The sequence below is a fragment of the Ptiloglossa arizonensis genome, chromosome 6 (assembly GCF_051014685.1).
Source record: "Ptiloglossa arizonensis isolate GNS036 chromosome 6, iyPtiAriz1_principal, whole genome shotgun sequence".
Lineage (NCBI taxonomy): Eukaryota > Metazoa > Arthropoda > Insecta > Hymenoptera > Colletidae > Ptiloglossa > Ptiloglossa arizonensis.
In genome coordinates this window covers 5964622-5992268 of record NC_135053.1, presented here as the reverse complement: position 1 = coordinate 5992268, position 27647 = coordinate 5964622, and the positions used below count along the sequence as shown (strand labels likewise).

General features: G+C 32.1%; 1 protein-coding gene across 1 annotated transcript in view; it reads left to right on the top strand.

Annotated features, from left to right (window-relative positions):
* LOC143147966 (uridine phosphorylase 1-like) overlaps positions 1–18230 on the top strand; it is a 41981-nt gene extending 23751 nt beyond the window's left edge. Inside the window, exons 2-6 of the mRNA XM_076313745.1 lie at positions 2667–2790; positions 8204–8365; positions 11741–11926; positions 14173–14505; positions 15713–18230. Of these exons, the coding sequence (XP_076169860.1) occupies positions 2667–2790; positions 8204–8365; positions 11741–11926; positions 14173–14505; positions 15713–15895 (988 nt within the window). The 3' untranslated portion in view covers positions 15896–18230. The remainder of the gene's footprint in view (positions 1–2666; positions 2791–8203; positions 8366–11740; positions 11927–14172; positions 14506–15712) is intronic.
* The last annotated feature ends 9417 nt before the right edge of the window (positions 18231–27647 follow it).

Here is a 27647-nt window from a genome sequence, read left to right as displayed (position 1 = left end):
GTTAAACAACTATTTTCGAGTCATGACTTTTAAACTTGGATCCGCGACACTTTGCATTGAAGAACTCGTCAATGTTTCGATACCTGTACAGTATAAATATATTCCCGTTAAATTAAATTACTTAATCGATCACTACTTAAATATAAACATTGAATAAACTATGCATTCTGCGAAGTCACAGCTCCGATTAAATACGGTTGGAATGCCGAAGATTTGACCGAGCGCATAATATAAACATTGAAGTGTAGAAGGTGAGAACGTTAAAAAAAAACTACACCTGCACTTCTTAAAAGCACTCCGATTTTATTGATCGCACACCTAGCCAGTCTTAATTCTTGTATGCGCGATCACGGTATTGATAAACTAGACCGAACTCGAACTGGACTCTTTGAACTCTGATCTCTTTGATCTCTTCTGGCGTCGAACACGCATTCTTAAAATTAATGAGAAAAGACGAGGACAGATGTACGATAGAAAAGAATAGACAATCACCGGGAAGCTGAGAAAGCGACAGGGTAGAAAAGTTTGGAAAATGTTACTCGTTTGCTCTCGTGTAGGTTTGGTCGTCGCATGTTTGGATCCAAGACCCAAGAGAGGTAACGAGGTGGAACGAGGTCTGGGAAATAAGTCAGGAAACGTAAAATAGCAAAATGACCGAAAAGTGAAAGTATAGAAGAAAGCAAAGGAACTAAGGTCTTTTTTAACGTATTCCAGATATTCACCGCGACAACTCTGGGAACAACGTAACCTATCGATAAGGCTGTGCAAGTGCACTTGTGTTTATAATTTAGACAATTTGTTCAAAGAATTCTGTCGGAGATAACAGTAGAAATGCGACTCTCGATAATCATTGAATTAATTACAAAACGTAAAATCGGGAAAATTCGGGATCAATTTGTTTTTTAATTGTAATCGTAAAGCTTTACCAAATCTAGTGAGACAAAATTCGGCATCGGGAAGTATAACAAAATCATTATCAAATTTGTATAATTATTATAAAAATCGTTAAATTCTTATTTATCTTTAACGAAATATTTTTGAGAAACATGTACATTTTATAGTTCACGTAAAATAATCAAAATCGTCATTTGTCTGGCTTTTCCGGGCAAGTATTTCACTGTGCGTCAATGCGTTGGCAAAATTTGATGAGCAACGAGTGAAGGTGCAAAAAAGTGTGCGGTAGGAACGAGGGAAAGCGAGTAAGAGCCTTTCCATTTTCAGAGGGAAAAGCAGTTTCGAGCCGAGAGTTGTGAAGCGTTGCATAGAGTTGCATCATAGTCACGTTATTTACTGTTATCTAGCTATTGTCCGAGTATTAATTATTTATGATTAATCAATTATTCCACAATATTAACATTAGTTAACGATAACAGGTTACCGTCCAATCATTCGATGTACACACGAAATGGTGAAATTTTTGTACTCGATGCAACAAAACGAGTCAGTGGATGTAAATAAATGCACGTGATCGATGCATAGGCGAGACAATATTAAATTCACAGTCTATCTTCTCCTATCGCATGATTTCCACATAAACATTTGTCTTTCTTTAAAAATTCGTCTCGTTGAATCGAGTATAGTTTTGTCAGTTTCACAATGCCACGGTGTAAAAAGGAAAGGTGGACGGATTTCATCCCGACTCCACCCCGATTTTTGTGATTTTAAAAGCTAGGGTGAGAGGTATTCCGCTAGGTGGTGAAGTGGTCTCGGTGTCATCATCGGTGGAAGTTGTATCATTGTATGTGTAGACGTCGCTTGTAACGTCGACGCTTTGTCATTGCGGACACTTTGGAATTATTTTGTGCCATCGCACGTTCAGTGAATGATTTTTGCGTTGTAGTTGATTTTGAATAATAAAAAATTATACTTAAGAATGGGTAGAGGATGTTGCACGCCAGGATGCTATAATAAACAAATAGGACCAACAAAAATCACCCTTTCTTAAAGTCTGAACTTTTAAGATACATAATAAGTGAACAATCATATATTTACGAAAATCATTTTAACCCAAGTTATACGAAAAATAAAAACAATATTTTATGCCACGTAATTATTATTATTAATTCTTTGGAGGCCGTAGTTTGTCCTAAACGTATTTAAAATTTATGTTCAAATTTTTCGATTTTATATTTTATTTCGATACCGTTTCAAGAATGCAGTACTTGTAATGAAAACTGTGTCACTTAGACACAGTAATACAAATATATTAGGCCCAAGATGAGTCTCCAGAGAAAGAAGACATTTGAATTTATTTTATTGAAGAAAATCATAAAGAAAACGTTATTTTCCGGCAAGACAACGCAACGATACACAGCGCTACGAAAAGTTAAGACTGGTTTAAACAAAAATATTTACCACCGACTGTGACAACCAGATCACCTACTGATAATATAAAAGTATATTTTAACTTAACCTTTGAGATCGCACGAATTTTATGCTACGGGAACTGTACATACCGTGCACAATACTGCGAAAAATGAAAGTTGTTCCTTTCTCTTTGGCTAGTTCTATTTGATCCAATTTGTCGAGTAATTTATTTTACAAATCGAAACAACATTAAGCATAGACGAGAATTACTCAAATGATCAATTTCCTCGTACAAGAAGTAAAATGTAAAATTCCTTCTATTAATAATTACTTCTTGATTGCATTTATTATTTTTCTAGATACAGAGATGGATCTGTGCGTCTGCGAAATCCAAACATTGAACTCATGGATCAAGATATACTGTATCATCTCGCTCTAGGCAGTGGCTCCCATGATCTTGTGGAGATGTTCGGTGACGTCAAGGTAAAGTAGTATATCTTTTACATGCCTTGATCTTTCTCACATGGTTCTTTGTTACGAACCTTTTTTCACCAATATTTTTTGCGTACACAGTTTGTATATATTACCTTGTATATATTACCAGTTATATAAATTTGTTTACCCAAAAATGCGCAATATTTTTAAAGATCTAGACTGATTGTACAACCATTGTAACAAAAACGTGTCTTTCAGTTGTTACAATTTTAGTACTCCCAGTGTATCGAATGAAAAATGTAAAGAAATTAACAAAGTGGCGGCATTTTGAAGGCGATATATTGATTTTTTTTCGTAAAAATGTCCGTTTAATGTTTCCTTAAACAGCTTAATTTAAGAATATTGTTCAAACTACCTGTCATAAAAGAATATTTATTTAATCTGTAGACTAAGTTTCAACAATATGCCTATTAATTTTAGCAAGAGTGTGTCAATCGACTCAAAAACCATATTTGTTCGAGAAAAATGCATTTGAAATTTTGAATTAATAGGTGTGCGCGTGGATTTTTGCGTGCCGCAACACATATCTTTTTCAATCTTCTCCATACGTATACGTTTATTTAAAATGGGCGATTCTTATCGTGAACGAGGTTCAATTTCATTTATTTACAAATGAGGTCTTTCAAATGAATACCAGTCCAAACGTAATCTTTTATTTCTAACCACAGACAATACTTTAATAAAGATACAACGAAAGATGCAATGAATTTTATTTCGGTATTGTAGGTACTTTTTCTTTTTTTACGTGGGGGAAATCTTCGAAAGACTCCCCCAACCCCCTGGGGTGTAGTCGGGGGAAGTGTAGAATTCCCCGCAAGCGGGACCTACCCATTTAAACCCACCACGGTGACCATCCCACGCACGTTAACGGGAGGGCCACCGGGGATTGAATCGCATCAACACTTCCGGTGAGGGGTATTGTAGGTGTGAGATAAATATTGGTACGACTGGGTGTGAATGAAAAATGTTTGGGACAGAACGAACGTCATCGAGTGAATGTTTATAATTTACAGTAGGATATCGGTTTCGAGAGTGTACACGGATCATTGGAAACGGGTTTAGAGTTTTCAGGCTGGAGGACGACGAACGTCGCAGTCAAAAAAGAAAGGGCTTTGTTACGTGTTGATGGATCGTGGTCAGAGAATCGAGACGTGTGGATCATAGAGTGAGAGTTTCGTGCTGAAATATATGTTACATTATTATTATCATCAAAGGGGTGTATTGTTGTTAACCTGCCTGAATGCCTAACATTCCTCCACAGTATTAACATTCTGAGATGTACCTAAACTATATTGTTTTATAATTGCTCGCCTACCTACCTGGCTCTTAAGTGAACTGACAGTTTTGATTTTGATCAACGTGATTTTAGATCAACCTGAGTCGATCTTGCATTAAATTCTTAGGTAAACCTTACACAGATTGAAAAATCGTCATAATGTGTCATGCTCGACAATCTCATGATATCTAAAACACAAATTTCATTCGTTCCACATTGTAATGCATCAAACGTTAAACGACAATGGTTGTCAGTGAAAGTTTTGCTTTGTAGTTTTGTCGAAAAATGACCCACACGACAACTAATTTTAATAATCGAGATAATCCGAATCGTCATAACTCTCATTATCGGTCAGATCGGGATTTTCATTGGCATAAGACAATTTCTTATCGAGATCAATAGTCGTTTAATTTATAATGTTGATTAGTGAGTGCATACATGATTGGACCATACATTTTTAATGGTTATTTGGCAGCACAACGTTACCATGAGTTTCTTAAAAATTAATTGCTATTTTCTCTAACCGACGTTGATCTACACATGATACAAAGCTTATAGTTTCCACAAAATGGAGCTTCTGCATATTGTGTCCACATTGTTTCTTGAATACTACAGAAACTATTTCGAAATGACTGAATTTGTAAGGGTGGAACTCTAGGATTTCCACCAGGTTCGCCAGAGTTATTCCGTTTAGATTTTCTTACATGGGGCTTCCAAGTTGTGCTAACGACACTCGGATTTATGAAGCATCTATTGTATTGGATTGTTCAGAAAGTCATTTCGTTTTTTTTTTTTTTGATAGTAATGAAACACGATTTTTTTAGAGTGTATAAACATTTTATTAAATTATATATTCTCCATTTTGGAAAACGAAGTAACTTTCCGAACAACCCAATAACATGACAAACTATATCGGCGGAAGTAGTAGAGAGAGCAGAGAACTTTTTTCGAAGGCGAGTGAACGTGTGCATCGAAGCAAACAAACGAGAATTTGAATATTTACTAGGAAAGGTGTCATATCGAGGATCACTAATGCCAATAGTGTGTCAACTTCGAGTTCTAATGTTTAAAAAATTTCTCGTTGCCAGCTATAATGATATGTAGTAAAAAATATAGGTAAATAAGGGGTTGCTCCCCTTGATGTTATATGAAAATAAATAATATTATATTACTGCTACATAATTTTTATTATTTATAAACATACGTCTATCGTTAGGTTTACACGGTACATTGGTTTAGTAAAAGTTCCATGTAAATCTAAACTAACATTACATATAGAATATAGATACAAGTTTCAAGGTTGCTTTTTTTATTTCTCAATATAAAATGAAAGTCCACCATGAATGTGAAAAATTGTCCCCCCCCCCCTCTCTTCCCTCTTCCTTGTAACTGGTTAAGCGATTAATATGACACTTCACAATGCTCGTTAGTTGACTACAAATATGTACTTTTTTTATCATCGGCTTTTGTTAATGAAAATATTATTGTTTTATTTTTCAAATCTTTCTGATTAAAATGAGATCAAATACAATATAGTATAGTTTACATTAGATTCATTTATTGATTGAACGATAAATATAAAAAAAATCAGATTTTACCGATTTCGAGCCACGTTTAATTGTGTTGTATAAATAGAAGAGACTTTTATTTCGAAAGTAAACGATGAAAATTTAAAACGTACAAATGAAAAACTTCTTCATAATTTTTTATGACTCAAACATGACAAATTAATAACAATTACACATTTTTACGTATACTTTTTACTACACGAGAAATTACAAGTGTCACTTACGTGTTCAAAATATAAACTGCGCCAACTTCTTATGTAGTTGTTCTTCTCGTACACTTTTGGATATCGTTTACGCGAAAAATATAATTTTTTCGGAAAACATGAAATAATGCGATATATGCGTTTACTGTGTTATTATTCATTATATTCGCTAACAGTGAGCAAAATATGAACCAAATCGGGAGCCCACGTTACACAAACATTCTTTATTAGACGCTGGTACACATATTAAATAGATTTGGACTATTAAAGTCAAAATGTTTCGGCTGCTCCTTCTCAGTTACCTCGGTATGGTTCAGTAGAATAATATATGTCCAAATTAAATATGAAAATATGATTAAATATATTTACTAAATAATAATTAAATCCTTGAATAAATGACGCATTTCATATTATCTATTATAAAACTATTGACAGTATTGTTGTTCTTTTCTCTCCTCCTATCACTTGGATCTCTGGAGAAGAGGTCTTTGAGTGATTGATCCCCGTACGAGCCCCCAAATAACTGTTGCAAACGTGCGGTATATTAAAGTATATTTAATGATATTATATATTACAATGATAATAGTGTTAGATGTAGTGTCAGTGGTTAGTTTCGCTTGGTACGTCTTTTAATTGTCTCGTCTTATCGTCTTTTTAGTCATACTGTCCGCGACACACTCCTCGGACATACTCCCGTCGTCATACTTTGTCATACTATCTCCTACTGCGTTCTTCTCGCGCTCTATATAGTCATTCCCATTCATTCTCTTTCATTCCAATCTTTAGTCTCTCTCACTTCAGACATTCGGTCACGTTCGGCCATCCTAATCGTTCGTCTTTTCCAAACACTCTTCACTTTCTCCGAACCACATGTATTTCCTTTCATCCCCGTGCATTCTCACGCTCGGTCGTCGCACAAGACCCCCTGTAAAGGATACTCGTGCCTTCCAGGAAAGCTAGCGGGCCGATCGGCGCCAAATGTTTACTTTAACTCAAGTCCAACCGCGCACGTTATCTTGTTTAGGCCTACGCTCGAAGCAGGCCTAAGCGGACGCCGAAAATCCGATACTACAGTATGGTTCTTTCATAAGCGAATCATATAACCTGTCACATAATATAGATTACGTATATCGAAACTAATTTTGAAAATTTTTTTTAAATTGCTGCAAATCGGAAAATATTTTATCCAATTTCGATCATTTGCATCAATACCCGATAGCTTTTAACAATAACAGATCTCTCTTGGAATCTTCGAACGTCCACGATTATCTCTAAGGAAGCGTCCGCTAAATACACATAGTATTACTAACTTACTATTAATTTTACGAATCTGCGCTCATTGGGATCTTTTTGTTGCTTTTAGTGATAAGATGAATTTTCTACTTATAGTTTCGAAATACATCCCTTATTTGTAAACGCATAACCCAAGAAGAAGCAAAGGGATAGATCTTCTCGGTCGTTAAGCGATGGGTTGTGAATTGTTGTCGTAAATTATTGACAATGTCTTAAGTTATAAAACGCAGAATATCGATACGAAGCGATCAGTACGCAGAATTTATTCAAAGGAATGAAATGTGATTCGTTGTTCCGTTATTTCCTTCTCTATGGTATTTTCAAACTTCACGATTAAATTCAATAATAAAGTTACGAATGAAGCAAAGACATTACATTATATGTTGACGTCAACATATTTGGAAATTGTTTCGAAGACAGGTAATTTGATGCTATTTCGCTTTCTAAAGATTTACATATAGCTGGGTCAAGGGCTGAATACGTCATTGGTATAAGCCATGCAGCCTCATCATGGGTGGACGCTGAACAATGGTTAACGATTTGCAGTCGCGTATTTATCACGTGCATTTCTGGTAAGAGAAATGTGAAAAGCGCACGGCACTTTACCCCAATATCTACAAATCGAAACGTGCCCTCTTTTAAATAGAAAGAATTCTAACAAGTATTATTATTAATTTTTTGTATATTAAATTATTAATACCAAAGCCACGAGTGATATTCTCCGGTGCTGCAGTACGTGTAAGCTGGAATTCTCGTGTCCGCCAAGTAATAATTCCAAGAAAATTAAACAATTTCAGGATTCTAACGTAGCAGTGGGACTATTAAACTTTCATGATGAATTATTTCGTCCTCGGTGAATAAATGGTTAATAATTCGTTGCAATAATCGTATCGTTTAAATGAAACATAATGTCATTATTAAATACAAAGCACAGAAAATGGCAAAATATTGTCACTTCGTGTTTAACGTAAACGAAGGAATGATTAAACAAAGTAAATCATGTTTGAGAAAACGGCATCTATGTTCCGTGCCACGGATATTTATATATTCTTTTTTTACAGTTCGTGTGCATGGGTGGAACACCAAAACGCATGGAACAGTTCGCTAATTACATAATGAAGGAAATAGGTCACAAGCTCCCGGCCGGAACGACGCTTCTTGACATTAGCCAGTACTCGTACCGGTATTCTATGTATAAGGTCGGACCGGTACTCTCCATTAGTGTAAGTATACCATCTTCGAAAAAAAATGTTGCCGTTCAAGTAGGTACATTGTAGCAACGTTATTCAGACTGTGTTTCTTGCGATTTGAGCGAGTCTTCTGTGAATAATTCTAATAAAAAATTCAAAGATGACATTCTTTTTTACAAAACAAAAAAAAATTCATTTGAGCAATTATATGTTTCCATTTTGAAAACGCATAATAAATGAATCTAAGTGTTACGATGTATTATAAGGAGAAATAAGGATCAATGACAGATTAAGGAGGATGTTGTACAGTTAAATTTAAATCAATCGGACGTTGACGTTGAAATTATCGCGAAATAGGTAGCGATTTTATTCCAGGGACTGTCCCGAGCTCGAATTTCGCCGCCCTTGACAAGGAAAGAGAAAAAACATAGCGAATAAACATAGTCAAACATTTCAAAGGAACGCTACACGCCCTATGACGAATTAACCAATTACAAAAATTAAAATTTTTAATTTTTTTCACTTGACTGTCGGAATAATTGTATCAGCGGATTTGTGAGATTCTCCTAATTAAAATGAGTCTAAACATGGCGCAAATCGGATAAATTTTAATCGTAATGAATTTAAATACCCCAGATAGCGAAAATAATAGAATGGTAGCAAAATTTCTCCAATTTATCTTGTGTTTGGACTTATTTTGATCGAAAGGACCTCGTCAATCTGTTGGTCAGATAGCCATTATTATTATTATAAAACTCGCCATTATTATAAAGAAAAGTGAAACCTGGAAATTAAAAATTGAATGGCTCAAGTTTGATCCTCACTACTCGAACCACTATTTTTTTCTCACGTACTCTTACTATATCTATTCATTGTCTTTGTTCATAGGATCGGATTATGTTCAGCTTAAGACATCAAGTAGTAAGAGACCAGTGGGGATTCATTGAAATTTAGCATACGTTGTATAGCGATGTGAACAGCGTTAAATAATTTTTGCTTAATTGCAGACGCTACGAAGGCTGACTAAAATGTATGATTCAGGCCAGCTTTTAATTGCTTCCTACTAAAATTCTTTCTTCCTGAACTATATTTGGTACACAAGTTTAGCTTCAAATGTTAATTACCTGATATAATTCTGATCTGTATATACTTCTTTATGAAAAGAAAAATTGAAGAAACGAAGTTTTATTTAATATGTGAATCTATAAATGTTTTACTTTACGGCTACTATACAGAGATGAAAGACTGAGAACATTCTATTATCGCCTCATTTTCATTCTATTGCAGAATACCGAATGCGACACAATAGAAATAGAAGAATGGTAAAGCGAAAAATTGGTTTTAAAAATCATCCGTTTCATAACGATTGGTAAATGAAATTTTTTGTATTTATTTGCGGTGGATAACCGCAATGTTTGATTTGCGGACTAAAACTCATCGTGTTCAACTGAAGAACGAATAGAAATAATAAAAAGAAATTAAAATCCCAATAGATAAACTAAGAATTCTTTTACAATTCGACAAAAATGTTTCCCTGCTTCCTATGGGTTTGCATTGTAACTAACACGTGCAGAAAAAGATTTCTGTGATGGAGAAATCGTAAGAATATGTGTTACCGAAGAGGCAAAAATCTTTGACAATAAAGACGCAATTCAGAACAAGGCAATTGAACAAGATTGATTGAACAATTATTACACGTCGTATAACAACATATAACAACGCTGTGTGTGTATTTTTTTTCCTCCAATATTTACCGTTAATGATCTGCACCAAATACGTTCAGAATTAAGGTCAGACGATAATATTATATCTATACTTTCGTTAAATACACTGTTTTGCTATTTATAACGGTTTAACCTTGTCATATTATTGAATTTTATACATTGTGTAGTCAATAAATTTAACTATTTTCAAATATCGTACAAACTAAAAACGATTCGTTTAAATTTTTTGAATACGAAGGCATTAGAAATAGCCCGTATTTTTTAAACAACTAGAATAATATTGTGATTCGTACCGGTTATTAAGGAATTAATTCATTGAAATTGGATCAATGAAAACATTCATACTGCATACTTCTTTTTGCAGATAATTTAAACAAATTATATAGAGTGTTCAATTTAACTTAAATACTTTAAATATTTCTGTTGCTTTTGGTAATACGAAAAAATAATCGTTATTGAGACAGGTTCAATAATTTATGGCAAGATGCTTCAAATGACTTTAAGTACAAAAAATCCATAAGTACGTTATAATTTAGCGGTGAATGCTAATATTGACCTAAATACTATAAGTCACGCCAAGTACTCATTAATCTCTCTTCCATAAAAATATATTAACGGTGTACATTATTCAAAGCGTTTGCAGAGCTAAATTTTTTTTATTAATGTTACTTATTGTAGTTATTCCATTAGTAGCTAGCATGCTATTTTCAAAAATTTACAGAATTTCTATGCTCAAGTGTCATTTGATCGTGCTGTCATAAATCCTTAAATTTGTTTCGATGCTGTGTATGACATTACGGGAAAAAATACGTACGATTCCGTTTAAAAGTTCACCGACAAAATTCTTTATAAAATGATCTCCGAGGAAAAATGTCTTCGATCGTATTTGCTCTCACAAACGATGCAACTGTTTTTTCATACATTATTTCGTACAATCAAAAGCAACAGAAATATACATACGTGGTACCTAAGTTAAGTAAAGCACTCCGTATAGTAATGTTGAAACATTTAAAACTTTATTTTCTAAAAAAAACATGTAGTTTTTCCAATCGCTTTTTCCATCGCATTTACAATTTAAAGCAAACCATTTTAAATTGATTAATCTTTACATTGATCAAAATTAAGTATTCTTTCACGAGAAGTGATAAAACCTGATACGAATTAATTTCGCAGTAAAGTTTAATGGTTTTTTTGTTGTAAATATATTTAGGATTTTGTACCACGATTTCCATAAACATTCTCCTCCTGAACTGTAATATTGGTCAGAATATTAGAAAATATTGTATCTTAACATCAAATCGATCTAGATTTCAGTTAAAAGAAAAAAAAGAACGACATTCAACGATATAGTATGTAATTGTACACTTCCAACCTTTGCACGTTTCTCTACGCACCAGTTACTCGACTTGTTGATTAAACTATATTTTCCGCACCACTTTGTGCAGATCATCCATGTAACATAATAACACGTTTAATAGTGCGAAAACATAAAATACGTTAACGATGTCATTGAGGATTCGTCCTCGTGCAAATTGTGCACAACGGAATAGCGAAACTTTATTTCGCGACAACTAGGCAGCAAAGCTCAGTGAATTAACTTTAAGAAATTTATTTACGAATCGTCGAATACATTAACACACGTGATCTTTTAAGAATGCACCGATAAATCAAGTTTTTTGTTCAGCATGGAATGGGCATCCCATCGGTTGGAATTCTCCTCCATGAGATTATCAAGCTGATGTACCATGCAAAAGTGAAGGATCCGGTATTCTTTAGGATCGGCACTTGCGGTGGAATCGGTCTTGAAGGCGGTACCGTTGTAATTTCCGAAGAAGCAGTTGATGGAATGCTGAAACCTTACTTCGAATTGGTAAGAAATTCTTGCTACCACTCAACTCGCAAGAAGTAGGAAAACGTATTCGATAAATGTTTTACAAGTTCCATAATTTTGAAAATATCAAATGAAACATGGCTATTGTAACTCTTAAAATATTATTCTTAAGAAAATTACATTTACTATCTTGTATGCATTTCTGCGAGTGCAAATTATCGTATATGAACTTGTAATGAAAAGTATTTTCGAAAGTAAAGTTTACTTAAAGAAAATTTGATACTTTAAACTTAAATGTAAGAAAATCCTTAAGAACGTTTCGTAAGACAAGGTAAAGGCATATAGTAGGCTTAACTAACAGAGTATCATGAAAGATCCACTGCAATCCACTTGCTCTAGATCAACTAAGAGTTGGGAGAACATCAGATTGGCCAGATCACTATTACAAGTTACTTTTTTACAAAAGGGAAAACTAGATTCTTAACCAATGGGTCAAGAATGTCCTAAACTGTGTTGTAAGCTTAAAAATGTTAATATATTAGGTTGTTCGGAAAGTCATTTCGTTTGTCTTTTTTTTTTTTGGTGATAATGAAACACAATTTTTTCAGAGTGTATAAACATTTTATTAGATTATATATTCTCCATTTTGGAAAACGAAATGACTTTCCGAACAACCCAATAGTTACTCTTATAGTGCAGTAAGGAAGGGCAACATTGGCGGATAAAGAAAAATTTTAAGTTGCCATTTCCGTACGTCCTTGACAACGCAGAGCCCAGGCTTAAATCCCATAGAGCATCTATAGGTTAAATTAAAGCGACAAATTCAAAAAAATCAAAGATATACAAAATCGGACTTCATTGCTGGCTTAAAAAGGCAAATGGAATGAAATTACAGCAGATACTCTGAAAAAATTAATAAATAGTATGCCTCGTCGCTTACTTCATATTATAAAGTCAAGAGTTATCAAACCTCTTGTTAATTAATTTAGAAATGTTGTAAATTTTAAAAATGTTTATCATCAACTTAATTTCCTTTACAATGAAATACAAAAGTTCTTTATTTTTTACTTATATCCCAATCAGCCGATCACACGTGCACTTCCTCACAAGAACCGTATCTATGAGAGTCACGAGCGTAAAAAGTTTAACCGTTTCCATTTCGATAACAAAGTTTCAGATTGTAAACTGGAAAATAATTTTAGAAAAGAGCGTAGAACGTTTATAAGAAAATGAATTTTTTTCTTTCTAATAGTGTAAATGTGCTAGTAGTCGACCATTTAAGCCATCATAAAAATTCAACCTATGCGTAATTATTGTTAATAAAGTACTTTCTAAACATTTTATGTGTCGTGGTATTCTTTAATATATGCATTTTAAAAATATCTTGTAGTTTCTTTAATAATATATTAAATATTATTTACAACTAATTACAGTCGCAATGTACGAGAGTATGCAAAAATGTTATTTTCGCCAGTAGTCAGCCTAAGTTCAAGTTCTAAGTTCGGACTTTTTCATGTCAGAACAAGAATTTTTATATTTCACAGTTACATCATTATGGACATGGAACTGTATATATTGAAAGTGGAGGTATAGATTAACCACTAGCACATTTTATTTTATGCGATTTTATTATTACTTCGTAATTATCAAACATTTATTTTGGAAGAGGTTGATTACTGGTTAAGGGCCGACTACAAGCACATTTACCCTACATGATAACTAAATATTGTACGTTACGAAATATAGAAGTTGTGGTGAAATGTGTAGTGTTGACATCAAAGCAAATTAGCAATAATTTAGCGAACTTATAAATAAATTGGTAACAATTTAGAACTTAAATGAAACTTTTGTAGCATTTTGATGGGTATTCAGGGGTTTTACGATCCCTGGTCATCGAATTAAAATCACTTGAGTATTGCTGAAAACATGTTAAAATTCAACGTTCCATAACTTTGTTAAAAGTTGCTTTTACTTTGGTCGGTGCCCAAGAGACAAAATCCATCGTCAAAAAGGAGGCTGTTAAAGTATAAAGATTACAGCAATTTGGCTTTCGGATTCTTGTTTGGAGAGCAAGGCTCTACAAGAATCATCTGGTAATTATTGAGAGGTAGAAAAGGGTTTCAATTTATCGAGTAGTGTAACTTAATAATTGAATATTCATAATAAATGAATGTGCAAATAATACTTTGAATATTAGTATACTTGAATTACAAGGGTCCCACTGTATTATAAAGTTTACTAACGTTTTAAGTAAGAAGGTTTCTAATAAATAAATTATTTTTCAGCCTGTGCTCGGTAAACTGCTAAGAAGGCCTGCCAAACTTGATCGACAATTGGCTCGTAATCTAAAGGCTCTGACGCATCGTGACGATCCTTATGATACTGTAATCGGTAAAACAATGTGTACTTACGACTTCTATGAAGGACAAGGTCGGCTGGACGGCGCATTTTGCGAATTCTCTGAAAACGACAAAATGGAATACTTAAACAAGCTACAAGAGGCCGGTGTAATAAATATAGAGATGGAAAGTCTCTCGTTTGCAGCTCTCACGCATCATGCTGGCATTCAATCCGCTGTTGTCTGTGTAACATTGATAGACCGACTTAAAGGCGATCAGGTAATTACTCTATAAACGAACAAATTTATGCACTTAGAATTATAAGTACAAATTTATAAGTTTATTCTTGTTTGCGTAAATGTTCGTCTTCTTACATTCATAATAGATGAAATTTATTTTATATATATATATATTAAAGCGCTTAAAAGCAATAATATAGTCGAGTACAAAAAACCGCACTAGAAATACTTGAAATGTATTTGAAGAAAAATATTATAGATCAGAGAAAAAGATGACTCATTTTTGTCGAAAATCCTGGGTTTTTACAAAAACTCGTGTTTTTCGAAAATTAGGAATGGTACATCAATTCGGCTTTCGGATTCTTATTTAGGGAGTGTATTTCTACAAGGATTACCTACTGGCTATTAAAAGGCAGGAAAAACGTTTCAGTTTGTCGGACAGTGTAATCGGTCTATAACAACATAGGCAACACGAATTTTGGTCTGGAATATCCATTGGACAATTCTCTTATTATTCTCTTATTTTGATATAAAACCTGAATTTTTTTTAAGGATTACCTACTGGCTATTAAAAGGCAGGAAAAACGTTTCAGTTTGTCGGACAGTGTAATCGGTCTATAACAATATAGGCAACACGAATTTTGGTCTGGAATATCCATTGGACAATTCTCTTATTATTCTCTTATTTTGATATAAAACCTGAATTTTTTTAATGCTTAGTGCTAAATAAAAAAAATTGTAGTTGCACTTCAAAAATAATTCTCATTGATTCATTAAACAGTTTTCTCTATAAAGATTTTCTGTCTTTACTTAAACAGAAGCTACAGCTCATTTCAATTTCTAGAATCACTCTATTATTATGTATGTATTGGTTGAGGAGCAATATAATTAAGAAGACCATTGAGTTTAAAAATCAGTTTACTGCCGATACAGTTATAAATCAATTGATTCTGTGGCATATTTGGTATAACCAGAGGTAATTCAAAAGAAACTTAGATATTAACTGGCCTTCAAGATTGTTGTGCATATGCAGAAAAAGTTAGGAATCTTTCCTTTACTTTCCTTCCTTCAATCTTCAAAAATTACTTATATTATATACACCAATATTATTTATATTATGTAAAAAGGGTGTCAGAGATACTATGTTCATGATGTGTCTTGTTTAATGTATATTTGGTAACTGCATTGACATTAAAATGGCATCTAACTTGCATAATTTATTTTAAATCTGTTATTATGTATCGTAGGTGCTGGCACCGAAAGAAGTTCTGGATGAATGGCAAATGAGACCGCAACAGTTGATCTCTCGTTATATAACTAGATACCTTCAACGAAAAGGACGCCTCTCCCTCGAAGGCCATGGATCGATGTTCGTCAAAAGCCCACGTCGGTTCAAGCTGGTGCAACAGGAATCTGAAAACTATGATTAAATTTATGACATGTCCAATAAAAAATCGCAAGGAAGTCCGCTAGAAACCTTGATAACGAAAGTGCTCATGATAAAAATTATGAAAACGTACTTGCATATCCATTAATTGTATTAATGAGTAGCTCACGGAACAAAACTCGTTTTATGTATTTACTTATTTATTTATTTATTTATTTATTTATTTACAATATTGTAGTTCTTTGCACTGGTTTCAAAATACTTGCCTATACTGCCAAAAACGCACTGGTGTCATCACTAATCAGTTTGTATATTCAATCGCATTTTATGCATCAAAAGTCAAAGTGCACCTAAACATTTGTAAGGGTCTTTTACACATTGTAGCTGACTTTTTGAAGTATCATCTTAAAGTTTAGAAAAACATAGATATAATGTAGTCTTTAATGAAATTTAAACGTATTTTAAAAGATTTTTCAAAATTTGAAAAGCTGTCGATTTTGCAGCTGTTTGAAGTACAATGATAACTTCTTTAATATAAATTGTAAGTTTTTAACTAGCAAACGAATGGCAATGAACTTCTGGATAGAGGTAGTAAGAGACAAAAATACCAAAGAAAAATTAATTTTGATAACAAAAATTTTTGAGACATATTTTATGCTGTTCTAAATAAACGTGATTTTTTAATATCGGGTAACACTTAAAAAATTCAAAAAAAAAAAAAAAAAATAAGAATATATTCTTTTATGTTCTTTTTATAGAGAAATCTTCAAAACATACGAAGACTTTAAATTTGACTATATGAAAATGCTCTTGATGTGGTATCAACTTAAATTAATTTTATAGTATACAGTCAATTTGAAAGTCTCTGTATTTTTTAATACCTCTCATAAAGAGGAACAAGAAAATTATATTCTAATTTCTTTTCTCGAATTTTTTAGTTACCATTCATTATTAAGAAATCGTGTTTTTTTTTTTAATTGGAATAATTGTTATTTGATACTTCTGTATCTTTATTGACCACACCTTGAAGCTCATTCTCATCCATTTGCTAGTTTAAGAGTTACAATTTATTAAAAAAGAATTAGCTCCAATCTTGCTGAAGACTACATACAACAAATCCAAGTTTCTACAATCTCCGAGATGGTATTCCAAAAAATATTCCACTTCGCGTGAAATGACTCATGATGGTGATAATGGTAAGCTTTTTGAAGCTCATACAAAGAAACCTAGAAAACATTTGAGTTTCTTTCAATTTTGTTATAGAGCACAAACTAATTTTTTTTAAAAATGAAAATATCTTAATATGAATTTGATTTATCATGTAACCTTTAAGCATGATAAAAGAGCGTACTTCCTTCATGCATAATGTATTTGTAATTTGATATGTAAAAATTGAGGTCTTAATTGGATATGTTGTCAGTTTGGTATAGTGCAGAAACTACTTTCCAATCTATTCGTTTTATATGATCATAAATTCTCCAAGCTACGTATGTAGATACATGCTAGGTTGTTCAATAAGTTTTGTCGTTCGATAAAACTTATTGAATAACCTATTACATCCTATACAACGAGAACTGGAATGAATGTAAACACGTTCATGTAACCCTACTTGGAGGTTATAGATTCTCAGTTTTTTTTATAAATTAAGACTTGAGAATTTATTTTTTGTGTCCAATAATTTGTTCACTGTCATTTTAACGTAAAATTAAAATTTTTAGTAATCTTTGCTATCTCATCAGTGGCATATGAAATTTTTGCACCTTGATATTTAACTATACTTGACAAGTCAATTTTCACTCTATGCTCACTATATTTAACACTCTTGGAATATGACCAATCCTTAATATTATTTTTTTTACAACTACTGTTGAGTATTTTATTAATTTTTCGGGAAAGGCATAAAGCATTATTCATAACAATAACTGAATTCTCTTCAACTTTCTCTAATATTTTATTAAACCATTGTTCAAATAATGCTGAATTTAACTCTTCTTGGTAATTAATGGTTTTTTTTTAGACTTAATGCAAATAAACCATTATTTAGAAATCCTCTGTTACTATCAATATGGGTAATAATTAAGTGTTTTCTCTTGCCTGCCACTGTAGGTTTTACTGGTTGATATTCTTGGATGACAATTGGCTATAGTTTCTGAGGTAGATTCTATTCTCAATGACAAATAATCTCCCCAAATCCCATCATTTTTTGTAGGTAATCTTTTCAGCGTATAACAGTTTCATCATTATTATTAAGAAAATGAATACATCCTTGTTGTTTTAATTTAAAATTAGTGTCTTTTAACAATTTATGGAATGAATTTCTTTTAGTTAGATACTATTTCCATTGTTTTGTTCTAAAACTTTTTTAATTGTAAGGAGTTTACCACGTTGAAAAAACTGGTAAACTATACTTTTAATAGCATTTTTATCAAACTTATTTACTATTTCACTAATTTTTAATATTAGTTCAATATTAGTAGTAGATATTTTATCATGTTTGGACAACATAATACTCCTTGTACTCAGAGTTCTTCTCATATTTGTTAAATTGTTCTAAAATTAAATAATACTACTATATATACAATAATAAAATTAAATAATAATTTCATTATAAAATGTGAAATTTTTATTTTTTAAAAATTGACATTATTTCATCAATGTTTTATTCTTGATTACTTTATAGTTCTCTCTTATACACATTAAAAACCATGTTTTTCTTATTTGCATTAACATGTTAGCCAATAATTGCAACCAGTAAGCGATCGTCTTATAGTTTTGTTTACATTTACTTCAAGTTATCGTTGGATAGACTATATGGGTCATTATAATATTTAAAATAAAATGTTGAAGTTCCTTTTAAGTTTCATAATAATTACAAAATGAAGCTCGGTCATAAACTTCATCAGTTGTACCGTTACGATGTGGTAACCCAAGTACAAAGCAGGCAAGTTGTTTAAAAATGCGATTACCAAAATATGAGATACATTGTATATCTTTAACGACTATACTGGGCTATATACATATCTATTATCCGTGTATTTCTAAAATATCTTATTTTAAATAATGTTTGCATTTATATGTAAAACATTCTTTGTGTATTTTTCGACCAAAAAAATCTTCATTATTTAAAAGATAAAAATATCGTGAAATTTTTAAAGACTTTGTATGTAGAGTGTTTTACAATGAATCTATGAATAATTTATTTTAAACTCAAGTTACTCATCATTGTTTTAATTTTGTGAAATTAAGTAACATTGAGCTTCACTTCAAGGATGTATGAAGTACATATTCGATAAGATTAACATTTTATGAACTTGTAGAACCAAGTAGTTATTAGTAGCACATTTCAAATAGTTTTAAGTAATAGTATCTGCTTTTGTTTAGCTTTCATTCGTGGTGCGATTGGGATTCGTATACATGTATAATACATATATTGCAAAAATCGTATAAAGGGCATCTTGTATCTAAAATTGAGATAGGATTAGGAATTTGCAACGAAAATTATGATATAGGTAAAATTTGGTATTTACTTCCTTCTTGAACATTCCATTGTCCTGAAACACTGTTCTAGTGCCAAAAAGTAAATTTGAGAAATAAGTTAGCTCAATAAAATTAACATCTGTTTTTAATCCTATCTCAATGTTGTAAGTCATTGCAGTTTTCTGATCGTTGAAATTATTAAAATTATTGGTCGTAAACCAGTTAAGATTCCCTCTTCAAAAAAAAAGCAAAACTGGACGTGATACTTTATAAGAAATTTAAATAGCCAAGTTGAAGTAGTTAACGTTATTAAGCAATTTCAAGCTTTATTCATAAGAATTCCATGTTATATATCTATATTTTTAAACCGTGTGTTTTTGTATCTTAATATAGTTTGTTGGTCGACTCATGTTGCGGAATAAAGGTAAGGTCAGTAATTGATTAAACTAACAATTATCGAATATCTAAAAATGATTTTAAGCACAATCTTATATTTTATTATTTAATCGAAAATTGTTTATCATTATTTAATAAGAATGGAACAGTTTCATTATTTTCTGAATACAACTATAAACCTTTATTATGTAAATGACTAAAAAATGATGAAGCATAACAATATACATGCTCTTTAAAATAATGGAGCAGCGTTTACAAGGCATTAAAATGTCATCAATGTGACATGGCTTAAAAATCTTTTAATTGTATTTTCAGAAACTTTGTATTCTGTAAATGTGTTCAAAGATAAACTATTATTGTTGTATGCTGCTCTAATGGTTGAGTCATACTCATATATGTTAAAACATTTGAGAAATGGTCATTTTACACTCTTGCTATTAACATTTTGGACAGGTATATAAATTTTGTATGTAAACACAAAATATCAAACAGTACATGTATTAAACTTTAAATATAAAATTATTTTTACCGATTGATATCACGAATTTATTTAGTATCGAACTAAGAAAGATTTAATTTTTTTACTTCAATAATTGTTAGTAACAAGCTAGTAAAATCGTAATAATATTGGAAGGATTGTAAGTTATTTGTGAGGTATTTTTGTGCTGAAATGATATCACATGCTTGAATATTGATGTTTGACATATGACATACGTATCACGCGGAACGCACAATTGCCTGTTTAATGTTTATTATAATATAACTTTGCATAAAAGTTCATGATAACTGTTAAAAAACGTTGTTGGTGTTATAATCATAGTTCAGCCTTGAAGACCCGTGCGACGGTTCTTCGGTATGTTAATTATATTTTTGTGACTACCAATTCCCGTGTTGTATCGTGTTTACTATAGTGTAGTTCAGGCATGTCCATAATAAGCTCCGGAGTTTAAAGACTTCTCTACTCTGTCCTGTTTCCAGAGTATCACATATCGACTGATGTTGCGCATGCAATACAATCGTGTTTTGTTTTTGTGTTTTATTAGAAAAAGATCCAATGAAAGATGAAATAAGCGATTTTGTTCATTTTGTTTCTCGTCAGTGATACGTGGAAAGGGAACGAGCTGCATAAGGGGCTTCAACTGTGGACGTACTTGATGTAGCTAGTAATATTATACAATTATACAATATACCTTCATCGAAGGTATTGAAATCTAAATGTAAAAATTAACTCTGTAAATTTACATTTTTTTCGAAGAATGAGCCGAATTAGCTGCAATTAGAACTTGAAATTTCGAAATTTATTCTTGATCAGTTGTACATTTTAAATAACGACTAAAATTAACTGTCTAACTAAATTTAACCGAGGTCTAGCATTCAATTATATCAGATGTGAAATTTTAATTCATAAGAAATTGAATAAGTTTAATTGCTCTTTGACATTTAAAGTATCTCGAATCGATTTCGATATTCTGAGAACAGCCTAAACTATACAGATACGTAATTTAAGAGTAATAGAACTTACAGAGTTCAAATTATCATTACATTCGATATTACAAATAAAGTAATTTATGTTTTATGGGTATACGTATGCGTGATTGTTTTATGCAGTACCATTAAATTAATTATTTCTAATTCTAAAAGGGACAGATTGAATTAATTAAATAGTTTAAACATAACTTTTTCGATTTGTCTACTTTAGGATTAATAGATAAGCGGTTCAGTTTATAACGTTACCCTTACATTTTTATTTTCTATAAACAACGACATATCTGTGATGCGTATTAAGAAATTACGAGAAGTATTACAAGGAGTACCAAATGTTATTATACATATATGTATTCAATTTTAATGGCCCTTCTCGGTCATATATACATGCCTACATCGATGCATTGTCGATATTTATCATCTATTTATTAATATCCAATTGTTCCGTGAAATTCTTCACCGTTAATCTATATCTTTTAGATTATCCAATTACTATTTAACCAATGCAACATTGACGGAAAAGATGTTTAGCAAATGTTCACTAAATTATTCAGCTGTCGCTGTACTCTCACTGTGAACTTATTTATTTATATGCAACACTATTTATAGAATACGTAATTTGTCTTTTCAGAAATCGATCGCCGTGACAGATGGATTATGTATAATGTATTTATTGTGCACTATGTTTTAAAAGGACAATAAAAAGGGAATTAATACCATGCATTGCCTTATAAATCTGCTAAAATTACATTTTCTACTGAACATAAAGAACTGCTTTGATTTTGAAAGGATTTACAGATTAACAAATCATTCATAGGATAAAAATTATAAAACAAATATCAAATAAAAAATGAGGACTTTTTCTATATATTATTTTATATACCATTCATCAAGTATTAAACGAAGACAACCAAATTTATAGTTTTTATACCCGATAATTGAATTGTTTTTTTATTACATTTTATTTTTATAATACGGGTTTTAATTGAATGATGAATGTATTTTGTAAATAAATTTTATGTCAAACATATAAAATTTATCCTGCAAAGTATTTTGTTAAAGATAATTTATTGTTGGAAAATTTATTATCTAGTATGGAGACAACTAGAGTAAAACAAACTTTATTTTGTATTTGTTGTTTGTAAGTGATATTTAGTATTGCTAAGTATTTATAAAATATGACTCGATTAAAAATTTGTATAAAATTATCCATTTTCGTATCATTTTTTAGCATAATATTTACGTTTAATAATTAATGTAAGGTAAGATAATCATAAAACATATATCTAATACACAATTATTACTTTCCATATTTTAAAACTTTAAGAAACATCTCTTTATTTCGAAGCTCGGTCAAAATTGATTTCTATAAGTTTCTTAATCATTTGTGATGCATAAATAAGATGCATATTGTAAGATAAATATTCGGAACATGTATAAATGTTAGTAACAATCGCGAAAATGAATAAACATTCAGCGAAACCGTTCGCCTTTGAAGATTTCGCAATATCTTGATGTTTATTTATCATATTTATTAACAACCGTCGTAGGACCGTAGATTAAACAATTATTAACAATGTTCTAGTATAAATAATCGCTAAAAAGCCATCAATTCGTTGAAATATTCGATTAGATCGAACAAAGACAATGGAAGAAACGGTAAGTGACCTTGCGGAGGGTACATAAGGAACCCCCGGTTGTTTAAAATTTCATTCTTCCTGGAGCCTCCGAGGTGGACGGATCTCTTCGTTTTAGGTTTATGGAAGGGGGACCCCCCACCTTGGTAACCGGTACTGGCCGCCGGTAGGCGGTGGTCAGTACTGGCGACCACTCTCTCAATCCTTTCTTTGGTTTTTAATTGTTTCTTTCTGTAATTTATTTTATTTGTTCTCTGATTTTACTTTGTACTTGTTTTTCCATGTTTATTTTTTTGTCATTCTTGCCTTTATTTCCTTTGTTACTGCATGACTGTATTTAATCACTAACCAACTTCATTTCTATTTTCTATCATTTTTCTATCATGCCTTGACTTTAGGTTTCTCTTAGGTAGGCACACTGGAGAAAGAAGAACGAAGAACGAAGAGGACACTATCGTCGCAACCGCCGTGAGATCTTTAGTTAAGCTTGGAATAAGTTAATTTTAAGGACACCGTGTACAAATATCTGTTATCTGTCAAGCAATTATCCAATCTTTAGTTTATTTTTGCTCGCTTGCTCGTATCTCCGTCCGGTCACCACTGCTTGTTGCATAAGCAAGTGACCGGCCGTGTAGGCGGTCCGAACGGTCGATCGCCATCTCTTCTGGTGCGTCCGCTTCCAGAGAGAACATGCTGCGAACACAGGGGCAGGTGTTCGCATCGGTCCCTGTGGAAGCCCTGTGCCATAAGACCCTCTCTTCGTCATCCTTCGTAAGTTAGGTCCACGCTTTGCGTGGTTCCTGACGCGGAGTTGGGAGAAACGGGGCACTCTATATGAGTGGACGGCGTCGTGCATTTCCTCTTTAATCGAGCCCACTGAGGGGAAACGGGACCGACCTAGTAGGACCAACTGCACGGTTCGTGTCGCGTCTTTTCCAATTTTGCCTAATTTTTCCATAATGTAATTGCTTGGCAAACTAAACGAGGAGATCGAAGGAACATTGATTCCTTCCATCTCTTTGGTTTAGTATCTTCGTTTGTATCGCGTGTCGAGGGAGATCGATGGAACTTTGATTCCATCTATCTCTCTCCGGGTCTCCGCTCGCAGCAACCTCCACGTGGTGAGACCTGGTAATCGGTATTACTCGCGACGAACAATAATTATTCGTCGTGGGTAGTACCGAGCTAATCGGCTGCGAGTTTAGATTAGTAATTTTTACGGTACAGTAGAGTACTTTACGGTACAGTACTTTCCACAAGTAGAGTACTTTAAAGAACAACATTTTTGTAATGAGTATGAAAGTGCGAATATGTTAATGGATCGAAGGAAAGCGATTGTATTTCCGATGAATTGATGTATTGAAATAAAATCAATTTCACTGACAGCAGAAACTTTATTTTTGTCCATTATTTGTTTCCATTTCTTTAACCCGATCCTATCAAACTGCTAAAACTACTTAAAACTATATGTCCTCGACTATCATGTTCTCGTGATACAAACAAAATCGGGATCCATGATTCAGAAATTCGTTCGAAAGTCCAACAAAATTCCGATTCGCGGAAATTCTTGGAATTTGACGTCAATTCTAAGAATCCGCGAAATCGTGCCACCTCCTCGCATATCGTACACTGACACCAAGAGTCCCAAAATCAAACATTTTCTAAAATTTATGCCTGAATTTCAACCTTTGGTATCAGGAAAATACCAAAAATTTCGATTCTTCAAGTATTAATCAAATGTTAAATTGATATATCTCATAGACAATTATTACTTTCCATGTTTTAAAACTTTAAGAAACATCTCTTTACTTTGAAGTTCGATCAAAATCAATTGCTATAGGCGTATCAATCATTTTTAATGCATAAATACGATGCACATTGTTCGATTAATACTGGGAACAAGCGTAAATGTTAGTAACAATCGCGGAAATGAACAAACATTCACCGAAACCGTTCGCCCTCGCAGATTTCGCAATTTCATGATGTTTATTTATCATATTTATTAACAATCGTCGTGGGACCGTAGATTAAACAATTATTAACAATGTTCTAGTATAAATAATGGCTTGAAAGTCATTACTTTCTGGAAATATTTGTTAGATCGAACAAAGCAATCGAAGTAACCGTGCGATAAAATAAATGAATATTTCTCTACATATCGAAAAAATAGTTTGTATATATGCATGTATATTCCGAACGCTCAGTGACACACATATGTCACACGGCAATGAAGTGGGTTGCCATCTACTAGAGAATAGGTAAACTACACTTAAGGTGTGAAAACACCTGGCGGAGAAACGCTCAAGTTTGTTGAGGAATTGTTGTTATTTCCACCAATAGATAGCGCCACAAGCATAATTTACCGACATTACAGATAAGTAATTCCATTTGTATGATATTCCCTACCGTGCGATAAAATAAATAAATATTTTTGTACAAAGTTTCGTATGTATCATCTTTCGAATAAATGTAAAGTTAAACGAAATCAGCGTAATGAAATTTCTCTGCATTCTAGCCTTCCTTTATACATTTAAAAAAATCTTTGATACCTCGAAATCATGGCTATGTAAAATACCTATATTTTATTGATGAACTATGAATACCCGTATACTTAACAATCAAATCAATTGGGCACCAATGATATTGATCCTATGAATACCCAGAATTTAATAATTTAAATTTTGACTCCTATATAGATAAAGATTTAAATAATATTTACATTTTTCTTCTCCTAGACGTAGATAATCGAATAATTATTCCATCTAATACACTAATTCGAATATTAACAACATCAAACGACGTAATTCACTCTTGAACTGTTCCGTCTTTAGGCTTAAAAATAGACTCAGTACCAGGGCGAATTAACCAAATAAATTTAATTACTAATCGACCTGGAGTATTTTTCGGACAATGTTCTGAAATCTGCGGAGCTAATCACAGATTTATGCCAATTGTTGTGGAAAGAACTAATTATTCAAACTTTATTAATTGAATTAACAACCAAAATTAAATTTTAACCTACTTATATAATATTTAATTAAATCAAATCATTAGATGTCTAACAAAAGAATTGATTTTTTAAATCAAATTATAGTAATAAATTACTTCACTTTTTATTTTAAAACTTTAAGAATCATCTCTTTACTTCGAAGCTCGATGAAAATTAATTTCTATAAGTTCTTAATCATTTGTAATGCATCAATAAGATGAACATTGTTCGATTAATATTGGGAACATGCATGAATGTTAGTAAAACTCGCGGAAATGAATAAACATTCACCGAAACTATTCGCCTTCGCAGATTTTGCAATATCTTGACGTTTATTTATCATAATTATTAACAATTGTCGTAGTACCATAGTTTAAATAATTATTAACAATGCCCTAGTATAAATAAAGGCTTAAAATATCATTTCATCGAAATATTCATTGCTCGCGATGGAATTTTTCGTTGAGATCAAACTGACATTCTCAAGGCTACACGTATCGATGATCGATTCACAAGCGTTCATCGCTATGATTGTTGTATCTAGAAAAGCGATTAATTGAATTTCAGCGCTTTTAAATAAAAAATGCAACTACTACGCGTATTGTGTAAAGTATAAGAATTAAGCAAATGTTAAATTAATGTATTTAATAAACAATTGTTACTTTCCCTGCTATAAAACTTTACGAAACACGTTTTACTTTGAATCTCGATCCAAATTAATTTCTATGAGGTACTTAATCATTTTCAATGCATAAATAGGATGCACATTGTTCGATTAATATTGAGAACATACATAAATGTTAGTAACAATGGCGGAAATGAACAAACATTCACCGAAACCGTTCGCCTTCGCAGATTTCGCAATATCTTGACGTTTATTTATCATAAATATTAACAACCGTCGTTGGACCGTAGATTAAACAATTTTTCACAATGTTCCGGTATAAATAATGGCTATAAAGCCATCAATTTCTTGAAGTATTTGGTTAGTTCGAACAAATACAATCGAAGAAACCGTGCGATAAAATAAATGAATATTTCTCTACATATCGGAATTATAGTTTGTATGTATGCAAATATATTCTGAACCCGCAATTACAAATCCCTGTAACGTGGTAATTACATGGGTTGCCATCTATTGGAGAAAGGGTTAAACTACACTTAAGGGGTGAAAACACCTGGCGGAGAAACGCTCAAGTTTGTCGAGGAATTGTTCTAATTTCCACAAATAGATGGCGCGACAAGTACAATTTACCGACATTAGAGATAAGTATTTCCATTTGTATGATATTCCCTACCGTGCGATAAAATAAATAAATACATTTGTACAAACTTTTGTATGTTTCATCTTTCGAATAAATGTAAAATTAAACCTTCCACGGTATATTCTAGCCTTCCTTTATACATTTAAAAATCTTTAATACCTCGAAATCAAGGCTTCACGTATCGATTATCAATTCACAAGTGTTTATCACGACGATTTTTCTATATAGAAAAGCGATTAATCGAATTTCAGCACTTTTGAGAATAAAATATAACTTCTACGCGTACTGTGTAAAGTATGAAAATTAAATAAATGTTAAATTATTAGACTAATGCACAATTATTACTTTTCATGCTTTTAAACTTTACTAAACAAGTTTTTACATTGAATCTCGATCAAAATCAATTTCTATAAGTATAATTATTTATAATGCATAAATAAGATACACATTGTTCGATTAATATTGGGAACATGCATAAATGTTAACAGAAATCGCGAAAATTAACAAACCTGTTCTCCAATAGAGAACAACCCATATAATTACCAC